Genomic DNA, 18,410 nt, shown 5'->3' with positions numbered 1-18,410 from the left:
CTTATCACCACCTACAGTTACCTGAAGGGAGGTTGCAGAGAGGTGGGCGATGGTCTCTTCAGCCAGGTGACAGGAGATAGGACAAGGGGAAATGGCACAAAGCTGTGCCAGGGCAGGTTCAGATTGGGTATTAGAAAAGTTTTTTTTACTGAAAGAGTTGTCAGGGCCTGGAACAGGCTGCCCAGGGAGGGGGCTGAGTCACCTAAAAAGAGTAGATGAGGTAGTTAGGGATATGGTTTAGCTTAGGACGGGAATGGTTGGACTTGATGATCTTAAAGGTCTTTTCCAACCTTGTGATTCTGTGACTCTCCCTTTGTTTTCGGGAGGACAGGGATGCCACAGTCCATTAAGACAGTAACTAAAAGAATAAAGCACACAAATGTTTGCAACCCTTTACAGGTAAAAGGAACATTTTAGTTATTTGTTTTTAAAGCAACTTGTTTTGAGCCAGATCATCTTTACTAGCCTTGTACTTGAATCCAGACTCATTTCATTGCACACTAAATAAAACACCTCCCTTGAATGTGCTGTGCCAAAAATTGTTAAAACAGATGGGGATTGTTTTCAGGAAAAAAAAATAATGGTTTTAGCATTAGAATGAAGAAGAAACTAGTAGTTAATCAGAACAAGATTTCAAACATTTCTGAATGTTATTAACCACAACAGACAAGCTTTTACAATCTTACATAGATCCCTGTTAGTACCATAAGCCAAGGAAAAGCATTTCCACTATAAGCCTTGGCAGAAAGATAAATTTGAGAGTCTCTGCACTGAAGTAAAATGTTTAGAATCAAAACTGAGACAAAAAAGGTATTTTCCTAACAAGCATGTGTGAAATTTTTTTGAGGTATTTTGTTTCCAGTCATTGAAGGAGAGGGAAAAGAGTGAATTGAGGTATCTGTTGATTAACTCCTTTGAAACAGGGAAAAAGTTTTAAAGTCTTTGATCTTTAAAAATAAAATAAATCAATGTTTTCAGGATAAAAGTTTCTTGTCTTGCAAAGTGTGTTGGATTCCATTTCTGTAGTGTTTTATCCTTGCCAATGTTTAGCTTTCCCATCTAAATTGGGTTGTTCTGGGTTTTTTTTTTTCTGCTGTGTTTCCCTGTCAGCCTGGGAGCCCCCAGCAGAAACCTAAACGCTTGCGCCTGGTGGTGGATGTTTCCGGCAGCATGTACCGCTTCAACGGGGTGGATGGACGACTGGAGCGCTCCATGGAGGCTGTCTGCATGGTCATGGAAGCTTTTGAGAATTATGAGCACAAATTCAAGGTAATTGCAAGTGGGCTAGGAGCTCTGTGGTTACTGCACAGGCCATGTGGAGCAGTGGAAAAAGTGTTTCAGCGGTCAGTCTAGCCAAAGAGCATTATTCATTCCCACAAGGAAATCAAGACCTTAATCTGTTTCTAGCAACCTGAAAAATAATACTAGTGAATGGATCAGAAACATTACACGCTTCAGCAGGGGAGGATTCAATCTGAGGCTTCTAAAACTTTGATTTAGTGAAATATGCTGCCTTTTTCTCTGTTTATCTGGATTTTTTGTTTCTTTGAGCAGAAAGGCTTAAGCTCGTGGAACACAAGTAAATAGGAGCTCCAGGACATGCAAGGATGCCCCACGTTTCCTTCTGCCCAGAGCAGACAGTAGTACTTTGTCACAGTAAAAAAACAAAATTCTTTGTCCCTTACTTATGTTCTCTTCCAGTTACCTGAAAGCAAGAAAATAATTTCTCATACTGAAAAATACTAGGTTCATTTAATACTAGCCTGCAAAGGAAATGTAAATACATTTTTATACCCTTCTTTTTGCCTCAGTAAGCCTAAACAACATCTAGGGTATGTTTCTGTAACCTTAAAAAAGACAGGAATGGCCAGTTTCAAATTAATTCTTGACAGATGGTGTTTAATGAAATAAAGATGTCCAATGCCTTTACCAAAGAACATCTCAAACGTAAGACTTAAAAAGACATCTTATCAGAAAGTAAAATCTCCTAAACAAAATTAATAGAAAACTTAGTCCAGATCAATTCAGCCACATCTGGTTCACGTTCCTCCAACAGCAGAATCCTACAGGTCTCTGTCCTTTCGTAGAATCCTCTGTACAGAAATGGGCCATACAGAGGCGTGTACTTGCAGAACGTCTTCTAAACTGCAAACACACAAACTTCTGTTTGTCAGGAAAGAGACAGGCATTATGTTTTTAGCCTGCTTTCCCAAGGAAACAAGGCATGTCCTACCATAGTATCTGGTGGTAATGCTTCCTCCCCCTTTAACGTGCTTAAACAGAGCATGTGGCACAGTATCAAACAAATTTAAAATTATGATTTTCTTCCCAAATAGACTAAATTCCTGCAAATTTCATGAAAATAGGACAGGTAGAGAATGATGCTCTGTGTTCCTGTTGGAGAGAAATGCTGTAACCATAAGCTTAGACCTTACACCAGGGAAACTGCATGGGAACTCAACTGTAATCATGGGGAATGAGGAGTTGGTTCAGCTGCTCATGTATCTCCTGCTCACTGGTAATAGAGAAGTTAGTGACAAATACTAACAGGGGCAACGTAGCTATACAACACCATTTGTGTAGCTTGGTAAATCAGGCATATCTGAGCAACACACATATTACCATTCACAAAGGAAGATGAAATAGAAGTAAGAGGCAGAAGGGTAGATATGATATATTGGGGTATAGTCAACGTGGGTTTTGTAAAGGGAAGTAATGCATTCTGAAGACCCTCTGTGTATGTGACAAGGTTGGCTGATAGAGTCTCCTTAGAAAAAAGCATTTGACAAAGTCCCTCACCGGAGGGTCATGAAGAAATGATACTAAGGGGGATAAAAGGGAAAGCCTTCAGATAAATGAGCTGCTGCCACAAAGTCAGAAAACAGACTCACTGGCTGTTTTGTCAAGTGGAGAAGTGAAGGAAGGTCACTGGTTGAACTGTGTTGGGATCTGTGCCAAAGCTGATGTCATTACGTTCTATATATTGGTAAGTGATCTATAAAAGGGGATGGACAGTGAGGTGACAGAACTTTCTAGTTGTATGAGGTTGTTTGAGAAAAAAAATCAAAAGAGAAATCCAGCTGCAAGAAATTGGAGAAGGGCCTGGCCATAACTGGTGACTGGGAAATAATATGGCAGATGAAATTCAGTGCTATTAAATGTAAAGCACTGCAGATGGAAGAAAACAATTCTGATTTTAAGTACACAGTGAGGAAGTCTCAGCTATTTATTAGTGCTCATTCTCAGCTATTTATTACAGCTCAACAAAGAAATCTTGTAATTATGTTGTATGGTTCTTTCAACCCTCAATGCCCACCAGCTGTCAAAAAAGCTAACTGAATGTTAGAAACTGTTAGAAAAAGAACGGAGAATAAAGCAGAAACCATCAGAATGTCGCTGTAAACATCCATAGTGCCTTCACATCAGGACTAACATGTACAACTTTGGTCCCCTGTCTCATGAAAGTTCTTGTAGAACTCAAGAAGGGAGGGGGACAAAGATTACAAAAGGTATGGAAGTGTCTCTATACAAGAAATGGCTAAGTAGGCAAGAACTCCTCAGTTTGGAGGAGATAAAAACCAAGGAGCTGATAAATCCTGAGTAAAATGGAAGGGTGACCAGTTGTTCATTCTGGTCTACTATAGCCAGTCTGCTCTTATTATGTACATTGGATTATTTTACATTTATACACAGGGGACAGTGGCTTGGAAAGTGATGACACTGAAAAAAGGTGTAGCACAGTGGCAGATAACCAACTGTTCTTATTTCCAGTGCAGCTCTGTAGCTGAGAACCCAGACATGACCCTCAGGTACATGGTAAAGAAATAATACGTAGGAGCAGACAGGCAGCCCGCAAGATCATTAAGTCTTCAGTTCTGGGATTTTAAAATCTGTTTCATTACCTCTCAAATCCCTCTGTGTCTATTGCAGATTATGATGTTTTGCTTGGCAGTAGTTGCTGTTGGCCAGTGTTCTGCCCTGCACATCGGCAAAACCTGCATTTGGCCGTGCCAGTAGCTCACTCAAAGTGCAGTAACATTTAATGTCCCTCTCTAACAGCCACTTGCCATTTATTAAAACACTTCACACAAAACCCACGTGCAGTTATTAGAGGTGAAAATTGCCACGTTTTGATGAGAGTAAGATGGGAATAGCAATGTTATACTTATAGTGCCTGAGTCAAGAGAGCCCTAAGGCCAATTTCATACTTAAAATAACAGTGATGAGGAAGATGATGGATATTTTAGAAAGATGCCAAGGAAAACAAGTTGTCATCAGCTTCCACATCTGTTCAACTTCAGTCACCTCCTAGGTGACTCTCCTCCATTTAAGGGTTCCTTCCACTGGATAGAGAACTCTGGGGGGTCAGTAACAGCCCCTTGATTCAAGGCTGGCCAGATCCAGTGTGAAGTCTGTCAACTTCAGAGCTGCTTTTGCCCCAGTAAAGAAAAGTATTTTTCTTCCACATCTCTCTGTGCTACCTCATTAGGATTTTATTTGCTTGAAGCATAATACCTACAGGAGTAGACCACAGATGACTAGGACAGCAAGCAAGGTGTGGCCTTATGTGTCCTGGCCACTGAAGTCATTCTCCAAAATGAGCACAGAGGCATTTATTAGCTAGTCATGTTTGAACCATATTCTTAACACAATCCAGTGACTGTGCTAAAGCATCGCTTTTCAATCTGAATTTCACCATCCCCTCATATAAGAAATTTCCCATGGGTGGGCTGATGGACTCTTTGAGTCGTTCCTTTCATAAAAATCAACTGCATTTCTGAAATCTTGTTCTCAAAAATACAGGTTGGTTTTTTTTTTTTAATGTAATCTGGTATGGCAGTTGCTACACCTGCATGAATGCAGCCAATAACCTGAACATGTACCAGTTCTTCAATTTCTATTAAATGTAATTAGGTCGTCAAAGAGTAAGGGAGCCAGGGATTGTTTTATAATATCGACTCCATGCTGTAAAACACTGGCACTTTGCAAGATGCTGCTAATTTTTCTCAGGACAAAGCTGAAGTTTGGGTATGTCTACAAAAATAGCCTGCATTTCTCATGTCTAAATGAGGAACCATCTGAAACAAAGAGAAAAGAACACATAACTGTGCTGTGTGCAATGAGAAATCTGCAGTTCATCACTTTTTTTCTTATCTTCCTTATCTTCTTCTTGCCTTCCAAGAGTGGTTTTATAAAAACAGACTTTTTTGGCCTTTAGATATGCCTGCTGTTATCTGTTCCTGTTCAGCCCCATCTGTAAGGGTCACAACAATATGTGCTGCAAACCTGAGGGTTTCCTTGTACAACGTGTGTTAAACCAGGGGGACCATCCGGCTTGTTGAGCAAAGCGTTCAAAGGGGATTTACAGATTAAGGTTCCCTTCTGCAACCTCAGTGCAGTGCAAACTCTGGAAACCAATTCTTGGTTCAGGAAGACTTTTCTGCTAGTGCTTGTTATAGTTGTCTGCTAAATAAGGTTGTGAATGAATCAGATGAGCTTTTCTTTGGTTATTTTATCTTGCTGACCAAGCTGTCCCCACATGTCGTGCCCCTTGGTATCACTGATGATGCTGATTGTCTGATGGGTCTTTACAGCACCGAAGGAAGGTAGAAAATATTTTATCCCTGCCTTCTAGAGGAGAGCTAAGTATTGGTTATGTGACTGTACTGAGCAGGTAACGAAGCTATCCTACATAAAAAGTCAGACAAGTGCCAGCAGGTATTTGTCAGCTTTTTGTGCCTGCGTAGGACAACCTGCCTGCTTCCATTTCCCATAAGGACAGGCAGTGAATCATTCCTTGTCAAGAGGGAAACGGGATGCTCATTGCACAGTCAGGAAAGCCATGTAAATTAACAGCCATGTTTCAGGGCCCTCCTCCAGTGCCATCTCATCCACACTCCCCCTGAAAGGCTTTATTAAAGAAGAGGGTGGGAGTGACTGAGATAATAGAAGCCACATTCTCAGTCTCATCCTAATAATGGAAGTTAAATATGTTCTTTCAGATGCCCCTTGGCCCCTTTAAATATCCAGATGCATCACTCACACGTGTAAGTTATAAGAAGGTACTTAATTTGCAGGATTAAAGTTCTTACATCTTTTGTACATCTCATTTTCGGTGCCAGCTATTTGAGAATGTGCAGAAGGGCAGTTTGTCCTTTGTTTATCTGCGGTAGTATTATGTCTGCCACACAAACCATACGGTTTTATATCATCCCTAATTACCATAATTTGCACAGATGATGGCAGATTTAGGAGGCATGTCCAGTAAATTATCCAACAGTAATTTTATGAGGCCTTGAAAATATTGTAAGTGGCTCAATAAATGGCATGTTACGTAAGTGGTAGGAAAAGCCGGAATGGTTATTTATAACTATATTAAAGGGATATTGTGGATTTCATATGCCCGTTTCATCATTCCCGGTTTGTAAAATCTACTGTGGAGGCAGCACTGTTAATTCAGGGGGGAAAAAAATGTTCCACATGCTTGGCAGAATAGTTTCTTTTAAATAATAAACAAAAGGTTTGAAATAAATTCGAGGCGGGGGGGGGGAGCACGGGGGGAAGAATGTTCAGTGTTGTCCAAAGATGAGATGAATTTACAAAGATCTAGCCCTCCAGCTTGCTTCACACTGCCTTTTACATTCAGCGTGCCTCCTCTTTCAGCTTTTTAAATGCCTTCAGGAACCAAACCTTTTGGCATGGCAGCTGCAGAAGACAAAGTCTTCTATTTTACCCTTTTTGGGCAGCAGCGACCATCCATTCAGCGCAAAATGTGACGGTGGGGTAGGGATTGCTTAAACCTGTAAGGAAAGAAACCAACAAAATGATGCTATTTCGGGAGATGTGTTTGCATATTGTGTACTCTCAGCTCTGAATAGAGCAGTCCTTGTCTCAGTGCACCTCAGGCTATTGGAAAATGAGCCGCTGTCTACTACAGTAATAAATTAATTCAATTAGCCTGCACTGTGGCAAACAAGTATTTTGCTGATGGATTTGTCAGGAGAGCCTCTGCTTGCAATCTATTTTGTGAAACAAAACAAAAGTCGGCTCTGAGCAAGAACATACCATGGCTCTTCTCTCCCTTTTAACTCCATCCACAGTGCTCCTAGGGAGTTAGTGAGAAAAATGCATCGGATCCCCACTTCTCAGCTTTCTGTGCTCGTCTGTAGCTCCTGTGCTTGTGCAAAGGGAGGAAATTGGTTTTGACAAAGTGTGCACGTGCCTGCATGTGTTGGGGTTCCCAGCTGGCCAGGGCTGTGGAGCTGTCTGCACCTTTTCTTTAAAATGAGCACAACAAGGTAACATCAAAACTCTTTAAGGGTTTGTTTTACCAGAACGCCTGTCAGGAGGACGTAATAATTTACTGAAAGAAAACCTGGATGAGAGATTTAAATCTTCCTTCTTTGCCCTTGCAGAGTGGGGTTCTTCAGTCCAGTCTCTGTCCCAAACTCTGTTTCCCCAAGTTGCAGTAGATTCCATATGTCCCACTGGAGAAACCTCTCCCTTCTGTCACCTCTAAAGCTTGGCTGTCAGCCTGCCCCTTCCTCCCAGGGAGGGTCTCCTGGGCTGCAGTCTCATGCTGCCCTAAGTCAATCCAAGTCAGTGCTGCTACGTTCCTGTCCCCAGGACAGGGGCACAAGTACTCATCTGATTTGGGGAGCTAAACTGCCGCGTGGTCATTAGCTTTTGGCCACTCCTGGTCCTTGACTTGACTTCCAGGAGGATCAGAGGACCATAAGGACCAGTGCAAGGCCTGGTGACTGCAGCACTTCCACGGTGCAGGTGCTGAGGCACGGTGAGATCTCTCCCTGCTCTGGCAGAGGCCCCACTTGCCGCAGCCAGGACAAAGCAAACAGGCACTTCTTCCCCGCTGCCTCACTGCACCTTTTTTAATTGCAAGCCGGGTGGTAAACTGCTGGCAAAGAAACAAGGAAACAGATAACATCTTTTAAATGCACCTCCTCCGGCACATGCATGGGCACACAGGGAGAATAACAGACAGCTAGCTGAGGAGGGAGCAGGCAGGACGTGATGTTCCCAGGTGAATGGCTTTACGTGCCTGCGATAGTTTGCACAGATCGTTTCAGCCTCACCTTGCCCCCACCCGGGTTGCGCATTCCTACCTAGCGCAGGAATGCTGAGGGGACCCAACCGCAGGGTCAGCATCTGGTGTTTCCCCTAGGAGCTGTGGCAGTTCCCTGTATCCAGACTGTCCCGCCGGGTTTACGCCCAGCCTTTTGAGGTGAAAGCTTGAACCATTGTTAGTGTGTGCCCAGAATGGCAGCAAAGTCTGGCCTGTCCCTATGAACTCAGTATGGCGGAGCTGAGACCAGGACACCCAGTGGGAGAGGTACGTGAAGTGCTGGGAAGGAGCTCGTTATGAAGGAATCAGGCTTCTTATTCTACAGGAGAATGACAGCATTTGCTTTACATAATGAGGTGGTTGATTTAAGAATGATACTGAATACAAAACAGCTCAGCAAAGGACGTGCAGGGTTTCGTAATTAAGAGCCAACCTGGAGATGTGTGGACGTTTCTGCCGTTATGTAAGAACCACGTTAGCGCTGTGTGTTTTCTGCTCCATTAAACCACTGCTTTATTTAGCTCCTCTGATTTGAATAGTCTCTGTTTTTTAAAACAATTCACATGCACACTCTCCTTGTGGGTGGTTCATGTTCTGGATTTATTCCTGTGTTAATTCGGAAGAATGTTGAATGTAACCTCAGCGATACTCTCAAGATGTGTGTATTGTCTTTTGCTGTGTCTTTTCTCCAGGAAAGATAATGGTTTGGGGAAGACAGAAGCACCAACTGAATATTCATGGGGAAAAAGAGATTCTGAAGCATTGGTGGGGATAAAAAAAAAGGTTTTGAGGAGAAAGCATGTGTCAAACTGGAAGCTTTTCATAAGGCTGGGTAGGAAATGCAAGAAATGGAAGTGCTGGGGAGAACAGGAATGGGAAAAGCCAACAGAGCAGAACAAAATGGGACCATGTGGGGACTAGCTTATGTAAAGATTTCCTGGGGGAATGAAGTCTGGGTTGTTTGAGGCTGTCATGAAATGGTCTGACCCTGGGTGAAATAATGTGGCTCATTTGCTGTTTTGCAGAGGGAGGTGTCACCTTTAAAAATGTTCCAGCTGCTCGAGCTTTCTCTCACTCTTGAAATATTTTAAAGCAAATTAGCAGTATGAAAACAATTCCAAAGAGCTTTGTCAATAAAGAATGCAATTTCCTCAGTCTCCAGAACCTGACTTACACCAAATAATGTAGTCTTTGATAGGAAAGAAAATTCAGAAAGTCTTTGAGGAGATGACCCACCTTCTACCAAATGATTATGTGGGAATTAGGGATGGTCAACCCAGCAGGACTTGTAGGCAGTACTTGAATAAAAGATAACAGAAAGGCAAAGCGTTGCACAAGGGCTCTCTGTCAGCTAAGGGCAGGTCTGTGCCAGCTAGTCAGGGGAAAATACAGGCATGTTCATGTTGAGGAATTATCAGGTCAGGTCTCTCCAGGCTTAGGATCTGTGCACTGTGCTCTATTATTTGGTGTACTCAGCTCTTAAATCCACTGTTGTCCTGCTTATGAATTCGCCCTGGGGTGACTGCCACATCCACAACACAAAGGGCAGGGCAGGACCTTGCCACAGCTTAGCTTGTCTTGGTTTTCATGTATCAGCAATAAAAATCTCACATAAAACAAAGGACTTCCAAGTATCACATCATTTGTTCAACAAGGTATTCAAACTACTACAGCTTTGCAGCATCTTTCACAGGAGAAAGATGTCCTTTGAAAACATACAGAGACTCTTAGAATTCAGTTCTCTAGATACTTTGGGCAATGACTTTGATCTGTTGTACACAAAAATAAGGACTGCTGATTTTAAAAAAAAAAGAAGGCTTGTAATACTTTTTTTTTTTTTATCAGAGCAGAATGAGGTCACAGAAATGATCCATCAAACTTGGGAGCTGCTCTCAAACAATGCTGCTCTTGTTTGCCAGACTCAAGGATGAAAATTGCCACTTTAAGAAAATAAGTGGACAATGTGAGAGGACAGGGTCTTTGTCTTATGCATCACCACTCTGCAGCTGGTGTGAAAAACAGGCCACGGAAATAAGTAACTGTTCTTTAATTTGATTTTTTAGCATTTCGTTCCCATAGTTCCACATCAGTGAGAAATGGCAAGTAGTTCCCTTAAGTGGCTGATAAACAGGAACAGGAAGCAGTATTTGGGTTTTATTGTTGAAAGCAAACAGCCTTTGATCTGTCTCATGTCATTGTGACCCAAGGGCCATTCGTGACTGATGAAGTTTCTTTCTTGCAGTATGACATTGTTGGACATTCAGGAGATGGCTTCGACATCACCTTGGTTGAGAGCAACAAAGTTCCCAAGAACAACAAGCAAAGATTAGAGATTCTCAAGGTAAATCCTACTGATAAGTGCTGAGGGGTAATTAAGGATTTTATGACTGCAAAAATGAAATTGTAGGTAGGTCACAGGATGCAAAACATCATAAGAATGAAATAAAAGGCCAGAAAGTGATATTTGTGTATTTGCATAAAGCTGAGACAGGACCCTTCGGAGACCTGGCAGAAAACAAATTGTGCCAGGATAGTAGAAGACAGACATGCCTTTTTCTGGACTGCTGTGTCATAAATGTGTCATTCTGAGTGCCTGTCAAGGGACATGGGAAGTTCCAGTCATTATGCAGTGATACAGATAGCTCTACCTAAATAATGCGGTGATATTATTAGTGCACAGGTGACTAATTTAGAGGGATACCAGGTCATTGATTTAGCCTGGTACCTTCAAAAAGTGACATGTCACACTAGCAGTGGGAAAATGTGTCAATGCTAGACTCAAAATGTGTTAAACCATAATTGCAGAATGAGGGTATCCATCAAGACTTTACTGCAATAGAATGCAGAAAAACTGAGTGAGGATTTGCCTGGTTGGCAGCTTGCAAGCTTAGAGCTGTGTATTTGAGCTTCCTTCAAAAATTATTTTTAAAAGATCAGCAGTTACTTGGGTTTGAAGGACTGGATTTTCTGATGTCTAAAATTCCTTACCTTCCAGATAGGAAACAGCTTCATCCAGCATATTTATTTCATAAAAGCTCAAGCAAACTGTTTCAGCATTTTTAAACTATTAGGGCTTGGAAGACTAGTGCAAGTTATAAACAGGCTGGAGCCAGTCACAGTATTAGGAAGCTAAGCCCTGTTTTATTCCTCAAAGGTAGGAATGTAGTGATACTCAAACTGCAGCTGATCAAAGCATTTCACCATCCTTAAGGTCCAGTCTAGTTCTGTCCATGTGTAGATTTTGTTTGTTTGACCTGCCGTATTTTTAAGAAGTGATGCCTGTCTTAAAATGCAACGTATTATCTACAAAAAGCTGCATCATCTGTAGCATCTGGAGCACTGCCCACATTTCTGAAGCATCCCCTAATATAGCACAGGTGAATATTCGCTCCCCCCTGTGCCAGCTGGAACGAATGGTTACGCCTGAAGTCCTCTCACACACATACTTGCCCTCGGTTACGCTGTGCACACAGGTCATGCATGCCCATGCTCAGTTCTGCATGAGTGGAGACCACACCTTGGAAGGGACAGAGCACGCCATTCGTGACATCGCCAAGGAGGAGGCTGATGAGTATTTTGTAATCGTCTTGAGTGACGCCAATCTGGAGCGGTACGGTATTCAGCCATCAAGGTTTGCCCAGGTCTTGACCACCAATGCTCAAGTCAATGCCTTTGCCATATTTATAGGATCCTTAGGAGACCAGGCAGATAGGTGAGTATATTTATTTTATCCCTAATAGAACTTTCTTTGTTTCCATTAATCATAAATCTAAATTAGGCTTTTAATACAGTGAAGTTACACACAGCTGTCTGTGCTGGTGTTCTGCACTGAGGTTTTGATGATAGAATCATAAAATCAAAAGGATGTTTTGGGTTTGAAGGGACCTTTAAAGACCATCCAGCGATCTTTACAGTCCCATGGGCAGGGACACCCTCTGCTAGACCAGACTGCCCAAAGCCCCATCCATCCTGGCCTTGAACATTGCCAGGGAGGGGGCAGCCACAGCTTCTCTGGGCAACCTGTGTCTCACCACCTTCATCATAAAAACTTTCTTCCTTATGTCCAATCTAAATCTACCCTCTTTCAGGTTGAAACTGTTACCCTTTGTCCTATCACTCCAAGCCCTGGGGAAAAGAGGTCTTTCTGTCCTTCTTATGAGCCCCCTTTACGTATACAAAGGTCACAATAAGGTCTCCTCAGAGCCTTCTCTTCAACAGGCTGAACAAGACAGGCTCTCTGAGGCTGTCTTCATAGCAGAGCTGCTCCAGCCATCGTCCAGATCATCGTTATTGCCCTTGCTCTGGACTCACCCCATGTCTTTCTTGTACCAGGCACCCCAGAGCTGGATGCAGTACTCCAGGTGGGGTCTCACTATAGCAGAGCAGAGGGACAGAATCACCTCCCTTGACCAGCTGGCCATGCTGGTTTTAATGCAGCCCAGGATGTGGTTGGCTTTCTGTGAGTGCAGGCTGTCAGCTCATGTCCAGGTTTTCATCCATCATTCTGATTTTTGGATGTACTGTCAACAAGCAGTGGCTTTGTCCTGTGTCAGGAAGGAGACTGGCTCATGGGTGCTTGCAATTAATATGCAGCTTGTCCAGAGCATTCTTAGTATCCAAAGGGAGCACCTCAAACCATCCTGCCACTGAAGGATGTGCATTATCCCTGTATATACTATTACTGTGTAATCACAGGGGAGACACGGTGCCTTTGCCATTGCCCAGTACATGGTCTGAATCCACGTGAGCCTAAGAAATGAGATTAAAGCAAGAGAAGCTGGAGTTTAATGGTCTTTAAAACTGCCAAAAATTTGACTCAGTCTGGCTGTGTCAGAGACCTACATTCTTTGGAGAGTCTGAACCACTTTACCTATTTCTAGTGCTACTACATAATTTTACTTTAAGTTGATTTGGCACAAGGAAAAATAAGGAAATTCTGTCCCAGATGATATTCCATGTCCACTGAGGAGCAGCCCGTGCAGCAAAAAAAGCTGCTATAGCCACAAATACCAACAGTGCCTCTTCTGCTTCTGTTTGAGGCTTCAACTAGAGCAGAGTGAGAGAAATCCCAAAGGGAATTGGTCCTTGGTACGTAGTTTTAATCAGAAAAGGGCTGAAAGATGCAGCTGCACAGCCAGCGTTAGTCATGTCTCAGGTCTGTACATCAGAGCTGCGCTGTGCATGAAGAAAAGAATCCATTCTGCAAGGTTGTAATTACAGGAGGCCCTTTTGCTTCTGCTAGGAATTAAAAACCCCAAAAAGCATTGCCCATATCCTGCTGTGTGTAAGAGGAGCTCTGATAATTGCCTAGTTCACTGGGTATGGAAAATGCACGCAGCGCTGTCGCTGAAATGCACTTCTGTGTCCGTGGAAGCGCAGAATTAGACAGAGCCTTCCTGTCACTGCTGTGGGGGGAGGAGAAGGGAGTCCTCCGGTGCAGCTTTTTTTAAAAACTCACTTGAAAAGTGAGACCTACCTTAGCACTGGGGAAATGGTGTGGAGCATAAACTCCTTTGACATGCAGTGACAAAAATAAATTCCGAGCCTGCTGACTGGGCACGAGGGAGACGGGGTCTGTAACCTGCACCTTGTTTACCTTCACTAAGGGGGGTTAAGCTCTGAATAAAAATGTGTCAGGGTAGTATTGGCAGAAAAAAAAACATGTTTCCATCTAATCTGCTGCGATCTCGAGGAGGAAACACAAAGAGCACATTTAGAGTCACTGGAGGTGTTGAACTGAAAGAGCTGCGGGTTCACGCTAATCTATTTGGAGTAAGGGAATATCTTCATTTCCAGAGTAACTCTCTAGCTGCCCTCAGGAAACCAGCTGTGGTAATACCTCGTGGGGTCACTGGTACCTTGATCAAAACGGAGTTCTTGCACACCAGAAAGAACCCTTAGAAATGCTCTTGATTGTCTTGCTGAAAGGACCTCTGTGACTTCGCTGCGCTCAGCGTTTCCTCCCACTGCAGCTTTCCCAAGCCTTTAATTGCATGGTGACAGCAACATGAACAGCATGGGTTGGCTCTGTATTCAGAAAGAAAAACGTCCATTCTTAAAGGACTGTGGCTTGTTGGGGTCAGGGGGGAGGTAATTTGAAATGGTAATTGTGTCTTGTCCCTCTCTCTGCTCTTTAGGCTGCAGAGGACCCTACCGGCAGGTCGGTCTTTTATTGCCATGGATACCAAAGAGATCCCCCAGATCCTGCAGCAGATCTTCACATCTACCATGTTGTCAAGTGCCTAGGCATCACTGATGTCACCGAGCGTGACTTCAAAGAAGCAGCCCGCTCCTGCTGGACATATAAACCCTAAAGCTGAGGCTAAACGCAGCCATTAACGAAACACCTACTGTTCTCTAATCAGAAAAGCCACCCAAATCTGCAGGACAGCCAGGCTGTCAAATTCCACCCCACATCTCTCACCCGACTTAGCACGGTTAAAGAAATGCAGCAGCGTGGAGGTGAATCGCAGGATGGCGACAGAGCGAGTGTCTTTCCAGAGGGACAAATAAATAAAGGACACCTTGTGATCATTCCTCTGCCTGCCGTGTTGCCAGCACCACAGTGTCACCTCACCCTGTTTAATTAAGCCCAGGTCACTGGGTTTTGATAATATTACACAAGGCAGAGCCAGGCGATCTGTTTCGGTCTGTTGTGTGCGTGTGTTTGAATGGGTAGCAGTTAACTCCATCTCTGGTTTGAACAGGACTGGTCTTGTCAGGCAGGAAACCCTTCCTTCCTCTGCTGGGGCTTTCTTGTCCTGACGGGCATCGGGGCTTCGCCGCTGGATGCTGGGAACAATGGAGCAGCCTGGAAACACTGGCCGTCGCGTGTAAACATTCATTATCTGATCAGGCACGCTGCTCAGCCCTGTCAGATCTAGAGAAAGTGGCTGTTAAGAAGGAAAACAAAACAAAAATAGATTCTTTCAGTTCTGCCTGTGAAAAGTAAGGGGAATGGGTCAAAACTGCCGTCTCCTTTGCGTGACTGATGCAGCCACGCTGTTGCCCAGAATCCCCCAGCTGGCCTCAGTACATGGAGGAGCTTTTTCGGCTGGGGGACAATTACACTTTGCTGGAGCTCCTTCATGATCTGTTTTGCTTGGGTCTTTTGAAGGTGAAACTGGAGGAAAGATCTAGGCATGAGAAAATAATTTATTCTTTATAAAAGAAGAGGGAAAAAATCTGCTTTTATTTTAGCAAGATATCTGTGTCGGGGTATATTTATTATCCAGGGTAGTTATAAAAACTTATAATTCAATTGACTGGTGATTGGCTTGTCCCATTAGGCAGTAAGACCTCTTTATCTACTAAAGAATAGTTATTCTGTAGTGCATTGGGAACACTGGAATACATGATGAATTGAATGTATGATTTAATTAAGTTGGGGTGAGGGATGCGCATCATCACTGATACTCTACTGATATTAATTTGAGGGTAACTGAATAGAAGCCTGTCCAGGGAGGGTACTTCTAAAATCTGAAGGAAGAGATGCAATGCTTCACTTCTAATCTTTCTCTTAATCTCACTGTAGCTCAGACCGCACTGTGAATAGGATATTTGGAGGGGAGGAGGCAAATTAATTTGGTCTCATTAAACACAACCATTGGTGTTTTAAAGGGCCCAGTTTCCAGTGGTCATTCTCTATTCCATATTTATGATGTGATTCGAAGCCTGGCTGGCTTTGAAACTCTTTAGAGCAAGAGAGGACGGAAGACGTTTTTCAAAGGCTTGTTAGTATTGTTATGATAACTATCTATGTGAAAACAAAGAGGTTGAAGATGCAATTCCTGTTTGGAGAGAAGGGAATTGGGAGGAGAAGGTTGAGAAGGTTATCCCTGGCTGGGACAAACGCATGTACACCCACATACACACAGATGTGGCTACTGAGGGGAAGTACACTTCAAAATATAAATATCTTGCTCCTGTAAACATCTGATGAGATACAGAATGCAATAAAGAATTGGCATGTTAATAAGTCAGTTTGTAAATGCAGTTTTACATGGAAATTTCTTCAACACCTCTGCTTTTATTGCTAGAGTCCTTCAAAAAATAGCATTTTGTTGCAGTTAACTAGCAAATGTGCTCTAGACTATCTAGATGACTTCAGTGGATGAACTTTTTCGCCTCAGATTTACATGCCTTATGTTACCTATATTACCATTGTCTTCATCGTAAACCAGTGTTATTTAAAGGAAACTCCATGGTAAATCCAATTTTAAACCTTTTGCTTGATTATCCCTGTAAATTATATTTCATGCCCTGCAATTTAAAGCTACCTCTCCATAGCTTTTGGCTTTGCTCATTATTTCAGGAGGTGTCTGTTGTGCTTCAGTTTGCCTTTCAGGGGCTCAACAAGATGTGGTCGTGTCCAGGGCCAGGAGGGTGGGTGGCTGGGAGTAGGAGGCAGCAGTTCCTGGTAGGGTTTGAGAGAAAGAGAGAAGAAATTAATGAAACAGTTTGTTTTCATTTCAGAACAACTGGAGTGGTGGTGGTTTGCTTTTAACATTGCTTCATTGCAGATCATATCTGAACCAACAGCATCTCTCTAAACTCTAACAATTCAGGACAGAATATTCCCTGGGGCGTGCATCTCTCACCTGCTTTCATGCTCATCACTACCCCAAGGAAATCAAAGCAGGAGCTGTGCAGTCTCTGGGGACTGGCGGCGTTATTTCCCTGCTCAGAAATTCAGCAAACACTCTTCTTTCATGTCCCTGGGACTTGCAGAGCTTCTCTTAATACGGATTTATTTTTAATTGGCAAAACCCTTTGGAGTAGCGCGGCTTTGTTTAGCTAACAGCAGCACCGGTGGCTGCTCTCCTGGCACCGCACACGCCAGCGCTGTGTGTCACTCGCCCCCACCTGAAAGCGAGCTGGGGTGCTTTCCATGCCTTCTCAGGGTTTGTGAAGGCTCTTTGGCACCCACTGGTTTTTAGGAAAAGGCACTGGGTCTGTGAATGAATAGAGCTGCCGGCTGGAGCGGGTCCTGACCTGTCGCTGATGCTTTAATCGCGTCAGCCACATCAGCGGCAGCGATGCAGTCACTGTAACTGCCTCCTCGAATGCAGGTGTTGGTCTAGTCCCTGCTTGCGTGTGTGATGTGCTCACTGCGCACATAAACAGTAATGGTGTGCGGCCGCTTCGGGGCACGATCGTTACTTTACTTAGCTGAGGTGCAAAGAAAGGAGAAAGGAAACACGGGAAGCCCCCGCAGACGGGATGTCAGCCAGAGCAAAGCACGGTCCCTACTTACGTAAGGGCGCGGTGTCTACAAGCGAGGGGTTAGCCTGAAGCACGAGGGGAGTTAGGAGGGACTCGTGATCTTTGACTCCTTTGCCTCTTCTTTCACTTCTTTCCCTTACCAATGTGAGGCATCAGGCGTGATTGTGAGTGTCACTCACCCCTTAGCCTGGTGAAATTAAGACTGACCATCCTAATCGCTGATCAGTTGTGCTGATGTAATATACGAGCAAACAAGTGTGCCACAGGGAGTCACACACCGTGTTGTACGTGCCAAATCCAACAAAACAGGAGCCCTGTTACCTAACTTGACAGTACAGGTAAGAGATGTAAAAATATCTGAGATTTTCTCTCTATACACAGTTAAGATTTCTTTTTTTAACTATTACAAAATAAATATTAATACAATTTGGACAGTTAAAATAATGATGCTGTGCTGGCTATTGCACATTATTGTGTTTATTAATAAATAACATTCCTGTAACAAAGTAGAATGTACAAGGTATTGAGAAGTGCATATACAGTGCTTAACCGTGTGTTGAACCTGGAAAGCTGATGTGAAAATATCACTGTTGTACAGAAGCTCTAGATGAGAAAAGGTCAGGGTTCAGTCACTGCTTTGAATGCTGCTGTTTTACTGAAAATAGGTGAAACTCTTCGGTTTCCCTGCTGGAAATATGGTGGAAGTTGTGGTTTAGCTCAAGTATAATTCTGCTTCTGGGGCAAACGTGTCTGTTCTGGCATCATCTTTTAAAACAAACAAACAAAACCCCAACAAGAACACCAAAAAGACCAACTTCCATTTTATCATTTGCTATTCTTTCTGCCAGCATCTGGGTAGAGCAAACACAGCCTCTTGTCCTGACAGGGAACGTTTTAGAAAAGGCAGGGCAACATTTTTCCCTCTCAGCCCCCGTGGATGCTGTACAGTGACAGCCCTCAACACATGGAAGCATCTGCTCTGCACTGCACTGGTGCAGCCTCACCTTGAGTACTGGGTGCAGTTTTGGGTGCCACAGTACAAGAGGGACACAAAACTATTGGAGAGTGTCCAGAGGAGGGCAAGGATGGTGAAGGGCCTGGA

The 18,410-nt window shown here is 43.4% G+C and overlaps 1 protein-coding gene across 1 annotated transcript in view; it reads left to right on the top strand.

Moving 5' to 3' along the window:
- Window positions 1-14,613, top strand: part of VWA8 (von Willebrand factor A domain containing 8) — a gene marked incomplete at its 5' end in the record, with an annotated part of 200,100 nt that extends 185,487 nt beyond the window's left edge. Inside the window, 4 exons of the mRNA XM_084274913.1 lie at window positions 1,111-1,269; window positions 10,326-10,424; window positions 11,557-11,795; window positions 14,221-14,613. Of these exons, the coding sequence (XP_084131039.1) occupies window positions 1,111-1,269; window positions 10,326-10,424; window positions 11,557-11,795; window positions 14,221-14,329 (606 nt within the window). The 3' untranslated portion in view covers window positions 14,330-14,613. The remainder of the gene's footprint in view (window positions 1-1,110; window positions 1,270-10,325; window positions 10,425-11,556; window positions 11,796-14,220) is intronic.
- Between the last annotated feature and the right edge of the window lie 3,797 nt (window positions 14,614-18,410).

This window comes from Gallinula chloropus, assembly GCF_964237585.1.
Source record: "Gallinula chloropus genome assembly, chromosome: 1".
Classification (NCBI taxonomy): domain Eukaryota; kingdom Metazoa; phylum Chordata; class Aves; order Gruiformes; family Rallidae; genus Gallinula; species Gallinula chloropus.
The sequence above is the reverse complement of the archived record's forward strand: the minus strand, read 5'-3'. Positions and strand labels throughout refer to the sequence as shown.